General features: G+C 44.0%; 2 protein-coding genes across 2 annotated transcripts; one reads left to right on the forward strand and one right to left on the reverse strand.

Annotated features, from left to right (window-relative positions):
- Nucleotides 1-47: 47 nt before the first annotated feature.
- On the forward strand, nt 48-14,697 carry col9a3 (collagen, type IX, alpha 3). Its single transcript, XM_056593374.1, has 32 exons — nt 48-577; nt 1,519-1,587; nt 2,733-2,768; nt 2,859-2,930; nt 3,139-3,192; nt 4,953-4,988; nt 5,631-5,654; nt 5,957-6,010; nt 6,798-6,851; nt 6,970-7,011; nt 7,196-7,252; nt 7,356-7,409; nt 7,572-7,625; nt 7,753-7,806; nt 7,909-7,962; nt 8,115-8,168; nt 8,281-8,334; nt 8,438-8,491; nt 8,660-8,713; nt 8,897-8,941; nt 9,033-9,086; nt 9,293-9,346; nt 10,327-10,380; nt 10,494-10,565; nt 11,178-11,213; nt 11,374-11,418; nt 11,643-11,675; nt 12,212-12,358; nt 12,465-12,519; nt 12,619-12,801; nt 12,927-13,004; nt 13,128-14,697. Exons 1-32 carry the CDS (start codon nt 512-514, stop codon nt 13,310-13,312), a joined length of 2,037 nt encoding a protein of 678 aa, XP_056449349.1. The 5' UTR covers nt 48-511; the 3' UTR covers nt 13,313-14,697.
- On the reverse strand, nt 14,178-18,146 carry LOC130384969 (transcription factor-like 5 protein). Its single transcript, XM_056593399.1, has 7 exons — nt 17,791-18,146; nt 16,846-17,448; nt 16,617-16,761; nt 16,336-16,495; nt 15,866-16,055; nt 15,458-15,599; nt 14,178-15,164 (listed from the first exon to the last, which is right to left on the reverse strand). The coding sequence occupies exons 2-7, from the start codon at nt 17,439-17,441 to the stop codon at nt 15,039-15,041; spliced, it is 1,359 nt and encodes a 452-aa protein (XP_056449374.1). The 5' UTR covers nt 17,442-17,448; nt 17,791-18,146; the 3' UTR covers nt 14,178-15,038.
- Between the last annotated feature and the right edge of the window lie 4,737 nt (nt 18,147-22,883).

The raw sequence follows: 22,883 nt of genomic DNA on the forward strand, positions 1-22,883 counted from the left end.
TTGTGCTGACGATACCGGAAGGACATCAGTTCAGATTAGAAGTTAAATACTGTTCATCACTTGAATACCGCTGTATCATACCTTTGCTTGGCATGCTATATGCAACACAGTTCTGTCCTGCATCCCATCGTCCACACAGGCCTACGCTTTTATAGTGAAAGTGGCCTCTTGTGCTGGACTGCTATAGGCTAGACCTCGTCTTGACATATCACGACGACCCAGCCCACTTGTTTGGTCTCCTCCTAGGGTTGCCCTTCTCTAGCTCTCCCCCGTCCCATTGCCTCTCATCGCCCCCCCTCACCCACTTCCAACACTGTCCGAGATTTGAGTTCAGCCCCTTCAGCCGGAGGCTCGGGTTTATCTGGATTCAAAGCGGATGTCATTCAGGAGCTGTGCGTCGCAAGGTGAAGGAAGGCTCCGTCGCTGATACGGGGGGAGCTAACGAGGACCAGGGCACCGGGGTTGCATTAATTCCCGTTTCGTAATCGGATTTTAGGGGCGAGCGGGAGCCATGGCGTTATTCTCTGCTCTTGGGGTGCTCTTACTGTGCCAACTTTTGACATCCTCTACAGCCCAGGTAAGGTTGGTGGTGGGGCACCTCCGAACGAGACCACAGCCCGTCTTAAAAATAAAGATAGGCCTATAGCTTCTGTTTAAATACCTTATCCCTATGATGCCATTAATGTTGTGCCTGATAAAGTGAAACACTTCACCTGACTGCATTGATAACTGGGCGAGTAAATGCTGTCTGCCATACTGGCCTGATTCAAAGGCTGTCAAAGTCTAATTAAATGTGGATTAAAGTTGTACCTATTACTGTATAGCTGACGCTTTAAAGAGAAGAACCCATATAAAACAATCTATAATAGGTTATATTTTGTTGCCATCAATATACCTATGCATTATTGGCATTTAACGTTAAACATAGCTCAGAGGCCCTGCTGTGTTTTTTTGTCAATTGTATGGACATTTTCTATGAATTAGGACCTTAATGGTCCGCAGGTGGTAACTCAGCGAGTCGGTTATGTTTGTCCAGACCTATGGAATGTTTTCTTTGGAAAGCAGCAGGCCTACCGGGCGCATAATACCATCTTTGTTCATTGATCCAATTCAACTATTGGCTATTTCAAACTCATGAAGAGAATAATACATTACCAAATTAAATCATTGTTTATTATTATTGTGTATTACATATATATAGCATTTGTAGCCCATGTATATTCATTATATAGTTATGTCACATTTTAGTGTCATAACTACGCATGCGTTTTTGAGTCCCAATTAACAACATTACTTTATTGTGTAATTTTATGTTAGAATTTCCTAAATTATGTATGCTTCTTGAACCAGTTAAAAAAAGGTATCTTATTTAACCGTCTGGACCGGATTGAAGGATAAACTGTTGTTTCTTTCTCAGTAATGATCAATTACAAATAACGTGCTGTATAATAATTGTGCTGGAAATAGCTGACGATTTCCAGCACAAGCAGGTGATCAAGGAATGATTTTTCTTTGTAGAGACCTGGACCAAGAGGGGCATCTGGGCCCCCAGGACCTCATGGTCCCCCGGGGAAGGATGGCACTGACGTGAGTGAGGCCGCTCCAGCTGCTAGTCAGCAGCCTGGTTTTCAGATTATATACGTTTTAAATATGTTTTACGATTTTAAGATATTGCAAACAAGATTTTTATCAAAGGACACCATCAACGAAATGTGTTTCCATGTGTGCGTGAAAGCGAAAGAGAGAGAGGGAAAGTGAGAGTGTGTTTGTGTGAATAAAGTCAACAGTTCTAGACATAATGTCCAATGTATGGTAGTGCAACAAGTGGTTCCACACATCTTATCCAAACTGCAGCCTCTCTTATGTTACCTTATGTTACGGCCCCTTTATTTATTCTTGTGTCTACCATATTTGATCACATTGGCTCCTCCTCCTTTCCGAAGCCATTGCCCCTCCCTCCAGGTGTTGACTCAGGGGTGTTGGTGGTACTTACTCTCTGGTAGTCAATGTACATATGGTTTTGGCTGAGTGGATACGATGGGAGGCTTGACAACCTACTGTGGTGGGAGCGTGGCTCCAGAAACACATGACCAAAACACAGTTGGCCAATGTCAGAAGAATACTGGTATGTTGGAAGCTGTGAAAGAAAAGCTTTCTATGAAGAAATAGGAAATCTCAACTACAGTGGTTGCTTACACAGCAAACAAAACCAAAGAAAGGAAAATGGATGAATGGATAATGAATTAATTAATCCATGTATTGATTATGGTCTATCAAAGGCATTTCAAGGAAAATAACTAATAAATAAAAGCAAAAAAATGCTTTTTAAAATTTCCGGTCCAGTGTGACCCTTTGCCTCTGGTTATTTCTGTTTCTGTATCCTAAATGAGGAGTGCTCAGCCACACAGAGGGTCTATTCATTCATGCATTCCCCAGTCCTATGAGAGCATCTAAAGTTTCACCTCCGAGCTCCTCCCTGTCCGTACACACGCTACAGCCAACCTGGAGCTCTCATCCTGTAGACCGCCTGGCAGGGGGCGGCCCCTGATCCAGATGCTCACCAAAGCATCCTTTATTCATGATGTGATGAGGACATATATATATGTCCCCATCTGTTGCAGTCTTTTATCAGAGTGATGATGCGTTTCAAATGCTAATTATAAATACAGTGTGATGTGATGCTTATGTTATTGATTTCTCTGTCTCCTTTCTCCTATCTATATTGACCACAGGGGAAAACTGGCCCTGCTGGACTCTCCGGAAAAGCTGTAAGTTAACATCCACATAATAGTGTACGCAGAACATGCATCTGATTTGGTTTATTCACCTCGTTTTCTCCTCGTCTTCCTTCTCTTCAGGGTCCTAAGGGGAAAGCAGGTTTGCCGGGTGGACCTGGGAAGCCGGGACTCCCTGGACTGCCAGGGGTAGATGTAAGTCTCTTCAACAAACAAAAACAACCCAACTCCATGCCCATGACATGAACGTCTAGCAACACTTTCTCACAAAAGGTTTAAACCCCGTGAGGCTAAATATCTCGCGCTAGCACCAACATTCACATGATATCATGCACATGTTTGTGTTGTAAAATGAGTGGATAGAATAGTCTATGGATAATGATTTATTATCATGTGCCCTCAGGGTTTGACCGGCCCTGATGGCCCCTCGGGGAAGGACGGCCCCCCAGGAGACGCGGTAAGTGACACTCGGGGTACACACCCTGGTTGTACCCTACCTGACATCCCCTTCATTCTGTCTCTGCACTGACATCGATCTACCAGCTGCAATTAAGCAGGAAAACACCACACAGAATAGTATTATACTCATACACACATGGCTACACGCGCCTGTTCTCAGTTGGAGTGATTTGTAGCTACAATCATCACAATTGTGATAAGTGGTGTAAAAAAACCCACAACTGCCTACTGTTAGATATGGGTCCTCAGTCATGCAGGGATAAGGCCCCCCAGTCTTCCTGTCTCTCTGGATTTACCCAGACGGTTGGTGCGCTTGGTGGGAAGGTTTTTAATGAGGGCAGACCCAATCGGATTTGGGCACTGCTGACTGCTGGCTCTGTCCTAATCCTGTATGGAATGCACCGAGCTGCCCACCTCCACCAGGTACCGGGGAGAGGGGGGGTCTTTGGCCCTGGGGCTCAGAGTGCCACTGCTCACATGATGAAACAGATGCCTTACACGGTATATTGGAGTCACCTACTTCTTCACCTGGTTGTGAACACACAGCCATGCCATAGAAAATCCCTTGCATTCCAGCTAATTATCCCGAGCTAAACATGAAGAGCTAGGCAACAGTTAATGCTTGTGCTGTTGGAAACTGTCTGGTAGGGTTTACAGTTGAACCTTTATTATGTGAGGTTAAAACAAGGATAAGTGATGACACCATTGATAAGCCCTTGCCTAATTGAGTTAATGCCATCTTAATGTTCCCGTGCTTGTGTGTAGACAATATCAAAAATAATAATAAAACAATACATCCTAGAAGGTAATGACTGCGTATGTTTGTGTGTGTTGTGTGTGTGTGTGTGTGTGTGTGTGTGTGTGTGTGTGTGTGTGTGTGTGTGTGTGTGTGTGTGTGTGTGTGTGTGTGTGTGTGTGTGTGTGTGTGTGTGTGCGAGTGTTTGTGTGTGTGCGTGTGCATGTGTGTGCACATGTGTGTACCTGCTTGCATGTTAGTGTGGGTGTGTGCTTGCGTGTTAGTGTGGGAGTGTACAACAAAGACTGGTAAAATATTCTACCAAATTTGTGCATTTGTGCAGCCGTCTGCGCTCTTGTTTCGTTTGCACAACGAGGAATGCAGAGACTCCCGACCACACAGCCATGTGAAGACGCACTGTGCACTTCTCACCACACAAGAAAACCAAATACAGCCAATGAGAATGCAGGAATAGGATGAAGGAGTCAGTTCTGTAGGTTGGAGATTTTAAAATAGGAAGGGAAAATTACTTTCAGTTTAAAACCGCCAATCCACCCGGAGTGAAATGTAATTTCAACTACATAATAATGGATTGCTGCAGGGAGACAATTACCATGTGTAACGGTTATCACCGTTTCATATTTATTTCAAGGAGTTTTTTGCATTTGTGAATTGGTATTTTGTTTTGCTCTTGTATGTATTGATAATCATTGAGTTACAGTACTGTATTCTCAATTATGTCAAAAGTGTTCCCCCCCCCCCCCCCAGGACACACACAGTCACAGACATAAACCATTGTATCTACTTAACATACCTCATTATATATGATATAGGATACACCCTACAACTTAGTTGTTGAGATAAACATGTTTTGTTTCTATTTAATGGCAATTAAATTGTATATTCAAATATATATATAATTCATATATATACAATAATACAGTGAATATAACTATGTTAGCATTGTCATTAGCATCCTTAGAAGATGCATCATTGTAATAATTGTCTTCCTTATTGTGCAGGGTGATGCGGGACCCCCTGGGCCAGGTGGGCCTCCTGTAAGTACCTCTACCTTTAACTAAAACATCCTCTTCTGGTCAGGTCACATACTTATTCAAATTGATATCCAGATATTGTAACTACTTGATGCATGTGATGGGTCAGCCTGACACTGCTTGTACACGTCCTCAAATGAGGCGTTTGCAAGGGACATATGAATGTAATCACGAGGCAGAGCCATCCACTGCTCTGAAGAGGACACGGCTATATTACAACCCAAAATTGGGTTATGCTGTTTGAAATTACACAAATACAAGCTAAAGGAGAGAAGCTGAACATGTTTGATGAACATAAGTAATTGGAACTCATAATTACGAGGATAAATACACATTATGTAAAATCAGTGATAATGAATGGACCAATGATTGTACCAATCTAATCAATGTGAAGGTGCAATGCAATCAATGCAAAATAAGTCATACGTGTGCTCTATGCGTGGAAGAAACAAGAAAGTAGAAGTCAGAAAGAAAATATGCATAATTAAATTAGCCAAGGGATAATGAGAGAGCGAAAATGTTCATCAGGTTCCCATTGAGAGGCACTAATATTTAACAGGATACAGAACAATTCAAAGCTTTGATTGCTGAACATGTGATTATGCATAATTCTGTGACTTAATTTGCCCTCCCCTCTCTTCGTAGGGCAGAGGGAGATCAGGAGCTGCAGTGAGTAAAGCTTTTTTCCTATCTGTATCTGTGTGTGTGTGGGCGTGCATGTGTCTATGTGTCTGTCCGTGCATGTGTGTGCATGCACCATGTTTGCATTATTGCTCCAAGGAAAATAAATAATGGACAATATGGGAAATGAAAAATAAATCGAATCTCAACCCAAAATATAAAAAAGTGCAAAATCCAATGACATTAGGTATTTATAGCATATAGCAACACCATAACGGCACTCTATTCCATAATGATTATATGCTGCTATTTGTTTTCAAGTACACTTATTTCCTGTCTATTCATTTCAGGGGTTGCCGGGAACCAACGGATTGCCAGGCGGAGTGGGACCACAGGGCCCAGCAGTGAGTATTTGAGCACGCTTCCTGAAGCCTGCTGTTCCCAGGGGGCCGTTCATCCTTGCTCTTGCTGTACTCCCACAACAGTCTGCTAGTGTATCTCTGACCCTCATTACCATATCGTACAGTAAAACACAGCACTAAAAATAACCACACAAGCAGCGATGTTGCTTGAAGAAAACATCGTTAGTACCGCTCCTTTGTGTGCTCAGTGTGTATGCGTTATGAGGGTGATGCGTGACAGAGTTCGATGGGAGGATGAACTCACCCTGGCTGCACAGACTGCGGCCTTTAGATCATATTTTTTAATTGGCATTTTTCGTCCGGAGAAGATTCCAAAACACACAAACAAATTTGAATTCCCATCTCAGCAAAATAGCAAACAACGCAGTCTAGAGTGAAAGCAGACAAGATGTGAGTGAATAGTGTAATAAATGTATTTTATCAGCATGAAGTGAGCGTGGGGAGAGATTTTTAGTAAGATAAGGTTACAAGCAATACTTGTAACCTTATGTTTAGGATTTTGTCTTTATTTTGTCGCATTTGTGTCAGTTTGATGGGAGACTTTGCACAGTTATCTGCGATTGTCAACTATCACTGAAAATGAAAACATTAAATCAAATATAATTTATATTATAAGGCCTAATGCATGAGACAATTGCAGTAAAACCAAACAAGAAGATGATATGATTTTTGAGTTGCATTTCATCTTGAACATAGAAATGTTATGTAAGTAGGTGAGGCTCTGGATGGTTTGCAAGAACATTGCTGATGTTCTCTATTCTTCCACCAGGGCTCTGAAGGTCTTGCAGGGCTTGCTGGCCCTGTCGGCGCTGATGGACCCCCAGTAAGTGCTAATGGGATTATGCTTTGAGACAATGGCAAGACAAGTCAGATATTACTTCAGCACATTTTTATTATTATTAAAATACTTTTCCTCTTTTTCCTCTCCCACCAACAACCAGGGTCTTCCTGGCACTCTTCCTGATGGCAGTGGGGATCTTCTGGTACGTGTGCAGTGGTCTTGATTCACGTAGCTGTAAAGATAACATAAGAAAATACTTGTTGATCCCGGCTGTGAAACAGACATAATGTACCACAGCATGCTACATTATTCAGGCGGCAGAGCAGTGCAGTGCTCCACAGAGGCTGTGCCTCAGTCTTATCTGTGTCTCGGTCTGTCCTTTGCAGTGTCCCGCCATTTGTCCCCATGGCCCGCCTGGTCCTCCTGGGATGCCAGGATTCAAAGTGAGCATGTCCATCCGCGGCGGCTGTCGCTTCTCAACATTCAGAACTGATTGAATTGTGTGCTCTCTAACACACAATCCCTCTTCCCGTCGTATTCTTGTAGGGACACACAGGCCATAAGGGAGACAAAGGAGAACTCGGCAAAGACGGGGAGAAGGTGAGCCTTCGTTAAACACCGTCGATACTTTCATTGGGCCTACTGTGCACTGTAGTCTGTGAAAAACAGCACCATCAGCAGCTGGGCAAGAAGTATTGATTCAATACAACTGTTGATAATAAGAAATTGTAAAAAGTAAATATCTTATCATCTTTCTTGTAGGGTATCGTTGGCCCGCCTGGTCCTCCAGGTATTCCTGGTACTGTGGGTCTGCAGGTGAGTTTACAGACTAGAACCCTCCTATTTGATTAGTTATGCATATTGTGCGTATTTCTTCCATTGTGGATGAGACATTCAGGCCAGTATTAAGATGCCTTTACAACGAAGTCGGCTTGTTTTTCAGGGCCCACGTGGTCTCAGGGGCCTCCAGGGGCCAATGGGAGCTGTAGGAAACAGGGTAGGTATCATTTACAACGTGGATCACACACTTGGTATTTAAGCGGGTGTTGGTGTTTTATATCCTCACTGTCGTGGCTGACATGTTGTGTTCTGCCTCCAGGGTCTGACAGGCTTCAGAGGCAAGCCTGGTATCACAGGCGTCATTGGAAAGACAGTGAGTCTCTCATCCTGCTTCTAACGCACTCCAAGAGGGAATTACTGGAGGGGGGGGGGGGGGGGGGGAAGTAAAGTGGGATGCTGTTGCAAAACGGATAACTGCTCCCATCAATGAATAGCTGGGTGTGTGTTTCAATCTGATGCTTTCAGGGTGACGCAGGAGAGAAGGGACCCCAGGGATTCAACGGACCCAAGGGAGACATTGTGAGTAGAGGACCAGGTCTCAGACACTTCTCTTAACAATCCTTTTTAAAAAAGGATTATAAATGCCTTTGTTGGGGAAGCAGAGCTAGAAATATCTCCCCCATTCTCTCAGGGCAAAATCGGTCCTAAAGGAGGTCCCGGTGGACTAGGACCCAAAGGAGAGCCTGTGAGTGTCTTGTTCAGTAGAACTACCTGTTTTAACACAATACATGGTTCGTGGGTTTTATCCTAAAGTGGCCGGTTCTAATTAGACTTGATTCTAACTACAGGGCATCCCCGGCAGGGATGGCAAAGACGGCACCCAGGGACTTGACGGAGAGAAGGTGAGTGCCCCCACCAATCCCCCTGCTGCTAGACGTTACAGTACCCCTCTGTTGATGTTAATCAATCCGTTAATCCATCAATGGGATCCAACCAAGCTCAATACCACACGAGATGCCTCTGAGTTCATAGGGAGAGGATGACACTGTTAACGGTCTGTGTGTCCCCAGGGCGATCCGGGCCGGAACGGGGTCCCTGGAGAGAAAGGGCCCAACGGACTTCCTGTGAGTTTCACAGCGGCGGCGGCCGAGTGCCTCGTTGTGTTGTGTCATGTGTTGGTTCATCTATGAAGTCAAAGAACCTAAGTAACATTCTCCTGATCTACATACGTCTCCATCTCAATGTCCCTTTGTTACCGTCTGGAATACAACCGCAAGCCATTTAACTTTGTTGTTATTCTGTTCCAGGGTCTACAAGGAAGGGCTGGAGGAAAGGGGTCTAAAGGGACAGTCGTGAGTGCATTATTAAGTCTGTCGAGCCACTGAGCAGAGGTAAGACCCAAGGAGGGAGCAGCCAGTCTGACTCTACCTTCTCTCACTCCAGGGTGATGCAGGGAAGATGGGCGAAACGGGACCCTCTGGAGAGCCAGGTATTCCTGTATGTATCTGAAGGGGGAAGGGATTGACCCATTTTAGATGATTCCGTAGGATAAGATAGATCCGTGATTCAACGATAAAATGTGTACACATCTCGATCAACGACAACATGCATTTTGATTGACTGGTCTAAATTGTGAAAGTTGAAGATGAGGACTGTCCAATCACTGCGCTCTGTTGATGTGCCCGTTCTGTCTTCCCCCACAGGGTGACATCGGTGTCCCTGGAGAGAGAGGAATGGCTGGACCCAGAGGAGTCGTTGTAAGTTGTCATGGTTACGTGTGCCCAATGACGCAGCAGATTGCAGGGGCAATGATCGTTTGCATAGTGCGTTGCTCTAAAGCACTGTAACACTGTAGAAATACTTCTGACGTACATGACTTAAGTCGTTTACATGTATAGATGTGAAGGTAAACAGCTGGTGACTTCCCTGGTCCTTCCAGGGCACAGCAGGCCTGAAGGTTTAACAGAGTCTTGGGGTTAAATAAGCATTGTGTGCTGGTCTTGGTGGATGACTTCATTGTTCTAGCAACAAACAAACTGACAAACTTCCAAAAGCCTTTTGGTAGAAACTAAAGAGACTTGTTCCGTCAGTCGGTATCTCTGGAGCGCTGAGAAGGTGGCTTGATGACGATGGTCTGTCTATATATAGGCTTGGCTGTCTCGTTGCCAGAGGAAACGACCACGTCTTTGACAGTCTTGGCCGGAAACACTATTTAAAAGTATATTTATTAGTTTTACCTTGCTGTGAAATATGCTTTCTCAATCTTGCACGAATGCTAGAGAAGCAATGTTTTAAAAAACATTAAATGCATAGTAGGATAATAAATATACACCTTCCATTAAAAATAATATGAACCTATAAACAGAAAACATTGATATTAACGTAAATGAGAAGAACTTGTAGAATAAAATGGCTGCCGCCTCGGGGTATTGCTCAGATTAATGCAGAGGTAGTGCTGGGTCAGTGGGGAGAGCAGGTATTTACATAGCAAGAATGAATAGACAGAGGGACACTGTGCAATCTACACTACCCCATGCATTGTGCTACCCCAGGCTAGCCCTAACACATCCTGCATCACATAGCATTGCATATCTCAGGAAAACGTATAATATCCAAACCAAAACCCAGATGAATACATTTCAAGCGTATTCGTTATTTTGCAAATCCCATCTGTTTGGATTGTTAGATTGTTTTAAGAGGCAAAGATTCATCCTATATTTCTTCCTGCTTTCCACAGGGGGGCATCGGACCAGTGGGCAACGTGGGGGTTCAGGGAGTTAAAGGCTTCCAGGTCAGTGGTGTGAGGAGCTGCTTCTGTGGTTATGCAGGACCTATTCTTTTCCCTTGTATTATGGTGTTTTACTATTCTTCTGTATGTCATGATAACCTGCTTATGACCAACAGGGAGGTAAGGGAGCTATGGGGGACCCAGGACTTCCAGGTCCGACCGGTATCCGTGGAGGATTTGGTGAGAGGGTGAGTTTTGTTGACAAAGCACCAAATGATCAATTGCAGTTACCACACCCAATGACACCAAGCCCAACTGCAACAGTACCGCAGTGAATATTCTGCAGTCAGGTGATTACCAACACTCTTTCGCCCATCTTCCAAACAGCCAGATGGCAACCATAAACCAAGTGAGCTAATCATATCGTGGATATGGAAATTGAGTGAATATAATCAATCACAGCACACAGACCCTTTTGAAATGGTTGTGGTCTCCCTTCAGACCAATAAAGTGCACATACCAATAACCCAAACAATCAATATCAACTCCCCACACCGTACATGCAGACTTGTTGTCACAACATGGAGGTCACATACTTGTATCTAACTAGCCAAGGCGCCCCCCCCCCCCCCCCCCCCCCCCCCATGTACTCCAGGGGGCTAACAAGGTAGCCGTCTGTTCAAGCCCTGTTGACGGAACAAAGGCCGTCTTTATACAGGTTCCCTTGGACCGGTCTGCATCCTATACCCCTCTCCCTGTAGCACAGCCTGCCCCATCCATACAGCCTGCTGCCCCAAGCTTACATTTTTTTCAGCAGTTTCTTTGACTAAACATACCCTCTCGCTCTCTCTTTTCCTCAGGGCCCCACCGGAGCTTCCGGCCCTAAGGGAGAGATGGTAATGGAAGCAATATGCTGGCACAGAAACTCTATTGGTTAATATGTGCAAGGCGTTTGTGCTCATTTAAATCAGCCTTAAAGGGACTGTGTCTCTGATGTTACAGTTTAGGTAACGATCTGGTCTTGTGCTTGATCAAGCCACTTGTGTTTCTGTTTAGGGCGTGGCAGGAAGTGATGGTTTGCCGGGAGAGAATGGAGAACCTGTAAGTATAGACTCCATCTTTTGAAGAGGCAGGGCTAGTGTGCAATGCACGGTTTACCGTTGGGCTTTAATACAGTTATTATTCTTATGTACCATTGATTTGGTCGTGGGTCTTATGACGGAATATTATGAAAATAATTGATAATCAATTATGTATTACATGTATCATGTATTATTTAATGTGTAATTATGTGGTAAACTATGGATACTGTTATTCTTTTCCAGGGTCCATTTGGACCAGTTGGTCATAAAGGAGAGGTAAATCCACATATTTTACGTTGCATTATTAATGGATCGATTTGTATTTGTGCTTTTCTTTTTCGTAATATCAACCCCATCAATATATCATGTTACATACGATTTCTGTTCAAATGGCAAAACAAAAACGATTTTCAGCTTTGTACTGGTGCTAATTTCCTCAAATGGCCTAACATCAACCTCACATTCCAATTGTAAGAGGATTAATCGGTTAGTTGTTCAGCATTAGCCTTCAGTATTAAGTCTCTTCACTGCAATGCACCAATGGGGAGTCACATTAAGCCGTAGAGCAATTAAAGTAATTACAGAAACAGCACTGATGAGTCTCTATCTCATTGGTTTTGCTGTTAGCGTTAACCAAAGTAATTATGAAGCAACAATGCACCTTATGAGTATTTTCACTCAGGGTGTTAAAGGGTTGAGGCATAATGAAAGTGTGTCTTTGTAATATAATAAAATGACAATTTCATCCCAGAAAATGTGAAGAGTTGGATGCATGTGGTGCGTGATCATTTTCATTGTTTAATTGTTCTCAGTCAGGAAAGCGTGGAGAGCTGGGCCCTAAGGGCGTGTCGGGGCCACAAGGAGAGCTGGGGGCCAGAGGGGTCCCGGGAAAATCTGGACCAATGGGCTTCCAAGGAGAACAGGGCCTGCCTGGGATTGCAGGAAAGAACGGCGTACCTGTGAGTGTTGGTTGGTCACCTCGGAGGACAAATATGTAACCTCGCCAATGCATTGTGATTAGTTTGCTATCTTTTGAAAGAGATAACTGAAGTGTTTGTGTTTCAGGGTAAACTGACCAGTGAACAGCACATCAGAGAGCTGTGTGGCTCCATGATCGATGGTGAAGATCTGAACCTCTCCTGTCCATTCATACCTCAAGTCTGACACAGGCGGCCAAGCAGCTCACAACGTCTCCCTTCCATCTCCTTCCGTTCCGCAGATCAAATCGCCCAGCTTGCGGCTAACCTGAGGAGGCCCCTTGCACCTGGTGGGGTGGGCAGACCCGGCCCTGCAGGACCCCAAGGGATGCCCGGTGATACCGGCTCCATCGGACACCCTGGTACCCAGGGACCCCCGGGGTACAGGGGGCTTCCAGGAGACCTCGGGGACAACGGCCCCAGAGGTAATAAAAACGTATATCATAGAAAAACATTGATGGAAGAGTGGATTTATTATTTTTTATAATTACAACTAAAGTAAAATACCTTTTGATAATAATTAAATTAAATGTCTTCATCGCCCCAACAGGTGAAGTTGGTACACAAGGTGACAAGGGCCCTCTCGGCAAAGCTATCGAGGGGCCGGCAGGAGACCAGGGCTACCAAGGTTTGAGACCTCAACAGATAGGACTAATGTTGATATGTCTGCAGTTATACTGGCTGCTTAATGCTGCTCTTAAAAACGTCCCACTCGTATACTTGACTCACCTTGACATACGTTTGTTAACAGGTCTTCCGGGCGTTGCCGGCATTGTGAAGGACGGGCGTGATGGCGCCCCCGGAGACCCCGGGGAGCCCGGAGAGTCAGGCCGGGTAGGTAGGACTGGGCACCATGGCACCCCTGGAATCTGTGACACATCGGCCTGCCAGGGCGCCTCGGTGGCCGGGAAATCCTCCAACCCCAAGAACCATTAGACGTTACTCTGTTGCCCCGAGGCACCACCCCCCCCCCCCCCCCCATTCCACGACGGGGGACCGGAGGAGGACGAGCGGAGAGGAAAAGAGACACGTCGTCACACACATTCCCTTTATGCGTTAATAATTGAAGACGGGGTTTCGGAGGAAACGAGGGAAACATCACGAGTGGGAAGAGAACAAAAACGCAGCTGAGAGACTAAAAATATTGATCACATCAATGAAACAGACAAGAGTGAGACGAGGGTGCAAGACAACACCTGCGGCACAGCCATTACCATCAGCAGATAACGACAATAGCCTGACTTCCAATGACTCATCAGAAAGTGGCCGTAGTACATTCATTTTTCTAAGTCCTTGGTTTGTAAAATAATAACACCAACCGTTAGCCCCCGTTACAGATGGTGCTCTTCAGCAGTACTGTGATTGTCCTTTATGTACAAGTATCACGGTCTATGAATGGTCATTCCAGGTACCATTCCATTTACCTCAAAAGTCAAGATACACAATGTAATATATAGAGATTGGTGCCAGTGTTGAGAGGCTAGTCTTGACTATTTGTAATTTTGTAACTAAAATTAAAAAAAGGAAAACCCAAGGCCCAGAATTTTTGTATATTAATGCAAAAGATTTCTAACTCTTACCAGTCTTTTTTTGGCAGTCTAGGTTTTTATGTTTATGTTTGTTTTATTACAGCTTTAAGTTCATACAATTTCCCTTCAATCAAGTTTTGATATTTAATTATCTAGGATGTGGATGACGAATTGAGATTGAAGAATTGATGGAAGTTTTCTTTTTTCAGTTCGCCAATGACCACATCCACTATGTAATACTGGTGCAGTACCAATTAAATATACATGCGTTTAAATAATATTTATTATTGGTGGGTGACTGTTGTATGTACAGTAAGATGCTACAGCGTCATGTTGTGAGAAATAACAAATAAAGCCACTTTTCAGTAAAACATTACTCTTCTGTAAATCAAGATAATCTATACCCATCAACCCATAAAGAATAAAGCGAAGCCATTACATAAAAGCAGTAACATTTACTTTCAATTGAATACAACCAGGACAGAAGAATCACATGAAAAAATATTGAACACAAATTAACATTTTCTTTAAATATTTGCTAAATGTAACGGATGTACAATGCAATTCGATTCTGTTTCTTAAATTCGCACCTTGAGGCAAAATATCATGAGTGATAATAAATACTATAAATACATTTCGTACACCCTGTAATTTGTCTTTCAATGCGAAACAGTGCCACCTGCATATCACTTTCCGCAATGTCCTGTAAAAAGCATTTCGGCACCCAAATGAAATTTTTTTAAAGTCTTAAGGAGAAAACGGATGGTAATTCACAGTAACGAGACCTGCTGAAGGCACTAATGCTTACCGTCTGCAAAAGAGACCCCTACTAAAGGGATACCTTTCCTTTAAAAAATTATTATTATTTGGCATGTCTGATGAACCCTACATTTGGAAAATGGGGAATACATCTATTATAATATAAAATATAGGAAATAGGAAGTTTCAAAATAATAATGCAATAAAGTAATAAGGAATATTACAATTTAACAATGCATCCTCACACATTTTCCTTGAATTTGTCTTTACTTGATGCTTTCTGGTCGAACAGCAACTTTGATGAAACCTCAGCCACTAAGATGTGATATCAATTCATAGATATATGGATAACTAAAGAGAGCAGTGTTGGGGTTTCACTGTTCTGCTGCCAGAGCAGTGCTTGCTGTGCCTGCCATCTCCTGGTGGAGGTGGACGTGGTCAGAGTCTGTGCTGGGCTTCTTGCGGAGGCCGGTCGTACCACAGAAAGCGCTCTGGAAATTCTGTGTCAAAATCAACAGAGAGAATATTGTGAAGCTAGTCACCATCCGACAAATTCATAATTTATACATACTTGTGCGAGCCAACCATCTATAATATATATTTATTTTTTTACTTTTTAATTTATTTTTAATTACTGATTGTATGTTTCTCAAAATATAGTTTGAAATAGGGACATCAGGTTACTTCATCCATCCTATGATATTGAGAAAGTACAAAGATCTTCCCCGTACATTAAGAGGAAGGTGATCATGAAAGGATTTGAATGGTTATCCAGATTGATAACTCAGGCCACCTCTTTGGGTGAGTCTCCGTACATCTCCTCGATGTACTTGAGGTAAGCTGCGGTCCACTGCAGAGTGGAGGCCTTGTCCGTGTCTGGTCTGCAGAAGGGCACCAGGGTGTTCAACTCATTGCAGCACATGCGAATCCGCCTCCTGCACAACGGTTGCCGTAATACATCAGAATTAATTAATTAAGTATTACCATTCACTCTTGAAAAAATAAAAGGAGGAATTACAATACGATAAATGTTCGACACAAACTACACAAATTCTTTTAGCAACTGTTTGCAAAGTAATCTTAAACCATATTAAGTATGTACTTTCATTGAAGTCCTGTCCTGTTATTTACTGTTAACCAGGACTCCAGGGGCTGGTTAACAGTTGATACTTGTAGCAGAGATGGTAGCGCTCCTGCCTACCTGCGGTCCCTCTCTTTACTGTTATGTTTCTCTCTGCGCTGGCTACTCTCAGCCGGGTTGCCTGCCTTCTTCCTGCCACTCCTCCCTGCCTCTACAGCAGCTCTAGGGCCTTCTACCTGAGAAGCCACGCTGGGACCCCTCGTGATCCGGGACCGGGTGCGCTTTACAGGGGCTGTAGGCACCGCCTCCTCTACATAAATGATGACGTGTCAGATTAAACATGCCTCTCATATATAATCGTATATTAAAAGTAAGAACAATATATGAGACATTTGACGTGTAATAATACATATATAAATTGATATATATAGAAAGTAAGAACAATATATAATACATTTCATGTGAAATAATCTGTATATAAAATATATTATATATATACATAAAGTAAGAACAATATATAATACATTTGAAATGTAAAGATACATCTATAAAAGATGATATATAGAAAGAAAGGAATAAGTAATTCTTACTTTCCACTTTAACCCATTCCTGTTCTTCTGTTTGGTTGGTGCAGTTGACACACTGCCCCTTAGCAGCCGCTTTCTCTGGACAATAACTTAAAAAGTTATTTGCATTGATCAGGCCTTGATGCTTGTTGGGTTCAACAATATGTGAAATATGTCCAAAAGCCTGAGATGAACATGAAAAATAAAGCAGGGGGGGGGGTATTAATTAGTGAACAATGACTAAGAAAACGTTAGGAGCAGAATAATACAATTGTTAATATTTAGGTTTGTACTAGTCCACACACGCCAGTGATTGGGTTGAACAGGGCCCCTCCGTATGGGTTTGAAAGCTCAATGGGATTAGTTCGATCTGATTTCATCCACTTCTGCATTTGTTGATGAATGCTTGGTTCTTGAGATTCAGTGGATTGCTGAAGCATCGTCAAAAAACTAGGAGCAGAACAAAACATAACTGTCACACAATAGCATTGATCATTCCACCATTTCACAAGGACAAATATAGATTGCTCATACTTGGTAAGAACTGCCGTCTGGGTGTCCTGCTGTCTGGGGACATCCTCGGCCATGCAGCTAAACCTCTTCTCCAGACAAACTCTAGCAGAGGAATGGGGTCGGTTCAGTGAGAATCCACAACCGTGAGCAGGTGCTTCGGTCAGGGTCTCACCGGCTTCCCGTTTAACTCTAACAAGCACAGAGCCTGGCACTTCGCCACAAGTAGTAGGAGTTTTTTCTCCAGAGTGGCCACTGCCACTGCAGGAAATGACCATGGCTAGTTCCTCTATGTCCACCGTCTCATTCAGCCTCAGATCTGGGATGACACATTGCTCATCATTTGAGGTTGAAAGGTCCATAGCTTGGATGGTCGGGGAGGTAAACATTTTTGCCAATCCGGGATCATATTTAGGGGTCGCAGGTTGAGTGGTCGCAGGTTGAGTGGTCACACTGAGGCCGAATATAGTTGCGGGGAATCGGACGTCTACGCCGTCATGCTCCGTGGCCTGCCCGTCCATCTGCGTCTGGAGGAGGTGCTGGAGGTGTGTGTATTCACCTTCCGACATCTCCATCAGGTTGATCTCAGTGCCCAAAAGCTGCCCCATGTCATTGGACATGGTCGATCTAAAGAGAGGTGAACAGAGCAATATGTTCTCAATTACGACCTGTTGTTAAAGATGGCGTCCGTTTCGCGCCGTGAAGTCTCGCGCTGATGCGGTTATTGTTAGCTCGATTAGCTAACGTTTAACCTTATTTATCTTCATAATATCTGACTACATCGATCTAAGAGCGTGGTTGGGTTTGGTGTTGTACCGAGTTCATGGTCATATTACAATATTTTGACATTTTAAATAACATATTAGCTATACGTATGTGTGGCGAGATCACAGTTTGTCACGATCGATAAAGACAACGAGTTGATTAAATTCATTTAAATTATTGAAAGACAGATCTAAAGAAACTTACCAGAGAAATCTAATTCGCCAAGCTGACAAATTGTACAGTATTTAGAAATGTGAACAGGCTGTTCAATTGCACTCAAAGTCTAATAAAAGCCTACCGATCTTCACGACTGCAATGCATGTTAGTACATTACGCAGTAGATTATTGGGGCTCAAGTTTAGAGACAGCAACTCCGGTGGCAACTGACGTCCTCAGTGATTGGTTCATGAACGGTCTGCGCACCCAACCAAAATCCCACCTGAACCCCACTGTCAGAGTGAGATAAAAGATATCTGAAGGCGGAGCACTGCCAGGCGTTTGGAAAGACCCCAGATATTTGTTTTAAATAAGTTTATTATGTTTTTTGATCCTGTGAAAATAATTATTTCTGTTTATAGATAACATATTTTTTATCATATTTGCTTGTTGTAAACTTGTTGTAAATAGGGTTTGGATCTATGCTGAAATGTATATATCTATGCTGTATAATGTATATATATATATATATATATATGTATATATATATATATATATATATATATATATATATATACACACACAGTATTGGGTAACAGGGCTAAGCCCTCCCTACCTTTTACAGTAAAAATTAAAAAATATTATTAAAAACCTTAGAACATATTGTTTTATATTTTGGTAGAACCTAAAGCAGCAACAGCACCAAAAAGTGACCAAAAAAACCAGGATATATGATATATCTTGTTTTTTTTCCTGTGAATGGGCTAAATGTATTCAGCCCAAGCGGAGTAGCGTAAGCTTCCATTCAATTTTGATTGACAGGTATCGTGACACGCCCCATATGCTTCCCATTTGGGTTAAAGCAGAGAATGTCTAATAGATGGGCTCTGGCTCATTCAGCCCAAGCACAGTAGCGTAAGCGGCCATTTCATTGTGATTGGCATGTGTCGTGACACGCCCCCATTTGGGCTAATTTCATTTAGCCCAAGCACAGCAGCGTAAGCTTCCATTGACATTTGATTGACAGGTGCCCTGACACGCCTCCTTCATATGCTTCCCATTTGTGCTAAATTAGTTTAGCCCAAAGGCTGACCTTGGACCAGCTAGCACAGTAGCTACAGTACAGTGAACTTCGACCAACCACAGCACAGTAGCGCAAGTGCAGTATGGCGTATGTGTAGCATGTGTTTTTAAACGTTTCTATCATAATTGATTTATTTAAACAAATGAATCAACTTTAAATGTATCCATGAAATATAGTTGTTTCTGTCACACAAATTAATTAAATGCTGACTCATCTATCTAACATTTTATTATTACGCAGTGCATTACGGAACGCACTGCTTTTACTGTCAGTGCGGTCAGAATATGGCCGGTAATAGTGCATTTGTAAGCGGGTCAACAACGTATCGATACATTAAAAAAGCATATGTCTAAATAACCCAACATGTCATGACAAGTGTGTAAAGAAAGTGGCCCCTCTCCCAGCCGCATTTCAGCGACAGGCAGTAACAATAAGGTGCTCTAAGGAATCGGAAATGATCAAGTTTAATGTTGCATACAACATTGCGAAAGAGGAGGTGCCATTCACCAAATTTAAATCCGAAATTATTCTCATGAAGAAAAATGGATTAAACGTCAACCCGACGTATAGCAATGAGATGGCATGTGCACAATTCATTGCGGTAATAGGCGACACCTTAAAGCAAAAGACAGCTGCGAACGTCGGAAACACCACATACATGTCCTTCACGATTCACGGAGACAGACGTCTCGAACAAAGAGTGTGTGATCGTCTACAGCCGCATTTTTGCGCAAAGGGAGACGGTCAACATTTTAATTGTTTAATACTATTAAAATGTTCAATTGCACTCAAAATAACGGACGCCATTTTACTTAATGGTTGAGTTCGAAATGTTCAATTTCAGCTCAAGCACTTTAAACACCTTATTTTTCTTTTTATTTATAATTGTGCTTCAAATAAAAACACGCATCTCTCTACACCTTATTCTTGTTTAAAAATCATTCACATTATATGAAAGTTATGAACAGAGATATAAAGGTGACCTCATGGCGTCTGGCCCTGCTAAGTATTGATAAATGTTAGCCCACCCACCCAAAAGCACCACCAGCCGTCACTGTATATATATATATACAGCAAATATATATATAAACAGTATATATAGCCTATATATTAAAATATAGACATATAGATATAGATAAAGAAAATAATTAAATATATAGATAGATCCTAACGACTCCCTGATCATCACGTAGAAAATTGAAAATCAAAAACTGTAACAAGTATAAAAGAGTGGAAAATTTAAATAAATATAAATTTGTTCTCATAACACTTTAATGATTTCAATATCAAAGGACAAAACATGTCATTAAAACATCATTGGTTGAGTTAAACATGTATACCAGATCTAGGCTACTGTCCTGAAACTATGGCGATGTTGAGCTAATATAAAATATATCTTTGCTTTACTTAATGAACAAATAAACTTGAAAAGCCATTTGCATTACTTTTAGGAAGCAATATATTTGAACATCAAATCTGAAACAAATATGAATTCAGAGAATGAAGAGCATATTAACTTAAAAATAAACATAAAATACACTTGTGGCGATATCTACATCAAAAAAAGAGTTTGACCATTTACAGGGGTTTTTACAATATTACAATGACTTTTCAATGCAAGGACTACAACTATAGACAAATGTTTGCCCTTGCATTTCTATGCCTTAAACCTTGTGATGTCATCCAGCTCCCTTACTGTCCATGGGGATGGCATACATGTCATTTGGTTGCCTTTTTCTCGACTGGCTCTTCACCTGTCTTTTTAGAATTCTTATCAGAGTCTGTTTCACATTTCAAAGGGTCATTGAGTTTCTCATTTGGGTTGTCCTCCTTGTTAATTGGACCTGAAGTTCCTCTGCTTATGCCAACAGGTGTTCTATTCCAGTCCCTTCCATGAACAAAAACATTGGGTTTGTGTATCAAACGGTTTGGAGGGCGAATGAGTCCTGTGGGCGTAGGTAGTAGAGGTGTTTTATGTTTTAAAAGTCTGTTTGCTGAGTTATTATGTGGGCTGTCAAAATTAAGATGAGGGAGGCCTCCAATGCCTTCAGTTGGACTCAAAGTTTTGTTGACAGGTGACTGTCCATGTGAACCTAAACCTTCGATTTCAGGCACTTTAGGTTGAGGTTTGAGTCCTGGGCCCATTGACTTCAGACCTGGTGATCGACTCAGACCTGCCCCTTTGTTGAAATCAGAGTCAAGACCTCTTGGATCTAAATCCCTGCTGCCCTGTGACAGTGGACCTTCACTTCCTTGTTCAGAAACAAGATCCTGATTCCTCTCTGATCCTCTCCTATTAGGCCATGGATCCGCCACATTTGGACCTCTGAATCCCCCCCTAAAGCCGGGTCTACTGCCTGTCCCACGAGCACCATGATATTGTCTGTCAGAACCCTCAAGCTCTGATTCACGGTGGTCTTGCTGCCAATCTTCAATTGGATATTCACTGTCACCTCCACCTCGATATGGCCCCTCCATATTTGGCCCTCTCCCATCAGGCATGGGTCCCTCTATAGCTGAACCCCTCCTATAAGGCCTTGGCCCACTACAGGAATCTTTGTTTGGCCAGTCTTGATTACCACTACCCCTGAAGTCTTCAAAATTTGTAAATTCTGGTCCCCTACCAGACCCTGGGCCCCCTCCTCTCGTTTCTTGCCCTGGCTCTATACAGTCTGGACCGCCCCGGCCTCTTGTAACAGCACCTCTTCCCCTGAAGTTTGGCCCACCTCGTCCTCTCCTTTCATGACCTCTTCCCCTGAAGTCCGGCCCACCTGGCCCTCTCCTATCAAGAACAGGTCCCCTGAAGTCCGGACCACCTGGCCCTCTCCTATCAGGCCCTGGTCCCCCAAAATCGGTCCCATCTGGCCCTCTCCTATCCGGTTCCCCTCCCCCAAATTCTGAACCACCTGGTGCTCTCCCATCTGGACTAGGTCCCCTGAAGTCTGGCCCACCTGGTCCTCTTCTATCAGGCCCGGGTCCCCTGAAGTCTGGCCCACCTGGTCCTCTCCTATCAGGCCCGGGTCCCCTGAAGTCTGGCCCACCTGGCCCTCTCCCATCAGGGGAAGGTCCCCTGAAGTCAGGCCCACCTGGCCCTCTCCTATCAGGCCCGGGTCCCCTGAAGTCTGGACCACCTGGCCCTCTCCTATCAGGCCCGGGTCCCCTGAAGTCTGGCCCACCTGGCCCTCTCCTATCAGGCCCGGGTCCCCTGAAGTCTGGCCCACCTGGCCCTCTCCCATCAGGGGAAGGTCCCCTGAAGTCAGGCCCACCTGGCCCTCTCCTATCAGTTCCGGGTCCCCTGAAGTCTGGCCCACCTGGCCCTCTCCCATCAGGGGAAGGTCCCCTGAAGTCAGGCCCACCTGGCCCTCTCCTATCAGGCCCGGGTCCCCTGAAGTCTGGACCACCTGGCCCTCTCCTATCAGGACTAGGTCCCCTGAAGTCTGGCCCACCTGGCCCTCCCCCATCAGGACCGGGTCCCCTGCCATCTGAACCATCTGGCCCTCTCCTACCAGGCCCTGGTCCCCCAAAAGCTGGACCACCAGGCCCTCTTCTATCAGGACCGGGTCCCCTGAAGTCCGGACCAATTGGCCCTCTCCCATCAGGCCCTGGTCCCCCAAAATCTGGACCACCTGGCCCTCTTCTATCAGGACCTGGTCCCCTGAAGTCCGGACCAATTGGCCCTCTCCCATCAGGACCTGGTCCCCTGAAATCTGGACCACCTGGCCCTCTTCTATCAGGTCCTGGTCCCCGGCAGTCCGGCCCATCTGGCCCTCTCCCATCTGGTTCTGGTCCCCCAAAATCTGGACCATCTGGCCCTCTCCTATCAGGACCGTGTCCCCCAAAATCCGGAACATCTGGCCCTCTCCTATCAGGCCCTGGTCCCCTGAAGTCAGGCCTACCTGGTCCTCTCCTATCAGGTCCTTGTCCTCTGAAGTTGGGGCCACCTCGCCCCCTCCTATCAGGCCCTGGTTCCCTGAATTCTTGACCACCTGGCCCTCTATCAGGTGCTGGTCTTCTGAATTCTGGACCACCTGGCCCTCTGTCATCAGTCCCTGGTCCC

The sequence above is a fragment of the Gadus chalcogrammus genome, chromosome 1, assembly GCF_026213295.1.
Source record: "Gadus chalcogrammus isolate NIFS_2021 chromosome 1, NIFS_Gcha_1.0, whole genome shotgun sequence".
Lineage (NCBI taxonomy): Eukaryota > Metazoa > Chordata > Actinopteri > Gadiformes > Gadidae > Gadus > Gadus chalcogrammus.

Coding starts and splice junctions, on each gene's coding strand:
- LOC130384969 (XM_056593399.1), bottom strand. CDS start 17,441: ATGTCCAATGACATGGGGCAGCTTTTGGGCACTGAGATCAACCTGATG. Junction 16,056..16,335: donor GGAATGGGTTAAAGTGGAAA/GTAAGAATTACT, acceptor TCATTTATGTAG/AGGAGGCGGTGCCTACAGCC. Junction 15,600..15,865: donor AGTAAAGAGAGGGACCGCAG/GTAGGCAGGAGC, acceptor ACCGTTGTGCAG/GAGGCGGATTCGCATGTGCT.
- col9a3 (XM_056593374.1), top strand. CDS start 512: ATGGCGTTATTCTCTGCTCTTGGGGTGCTCTTACTGTGCCAACTTTTG. Junction 10,566..11,177: donor GTGGAGGATTTGGTGAGAGG/GTGAGTTTTGTT, acceptor TCTTTTCCTCAG/GGCCCCACCGGAGCTTCCGG. Junction 13,005..13,127: donor AGGAGACCAGGGCTACCAAG/GTTTGAGACCTC, acceptor GTTTGTTAACAG/GTCTTCCGGGCGTTGCCGGC.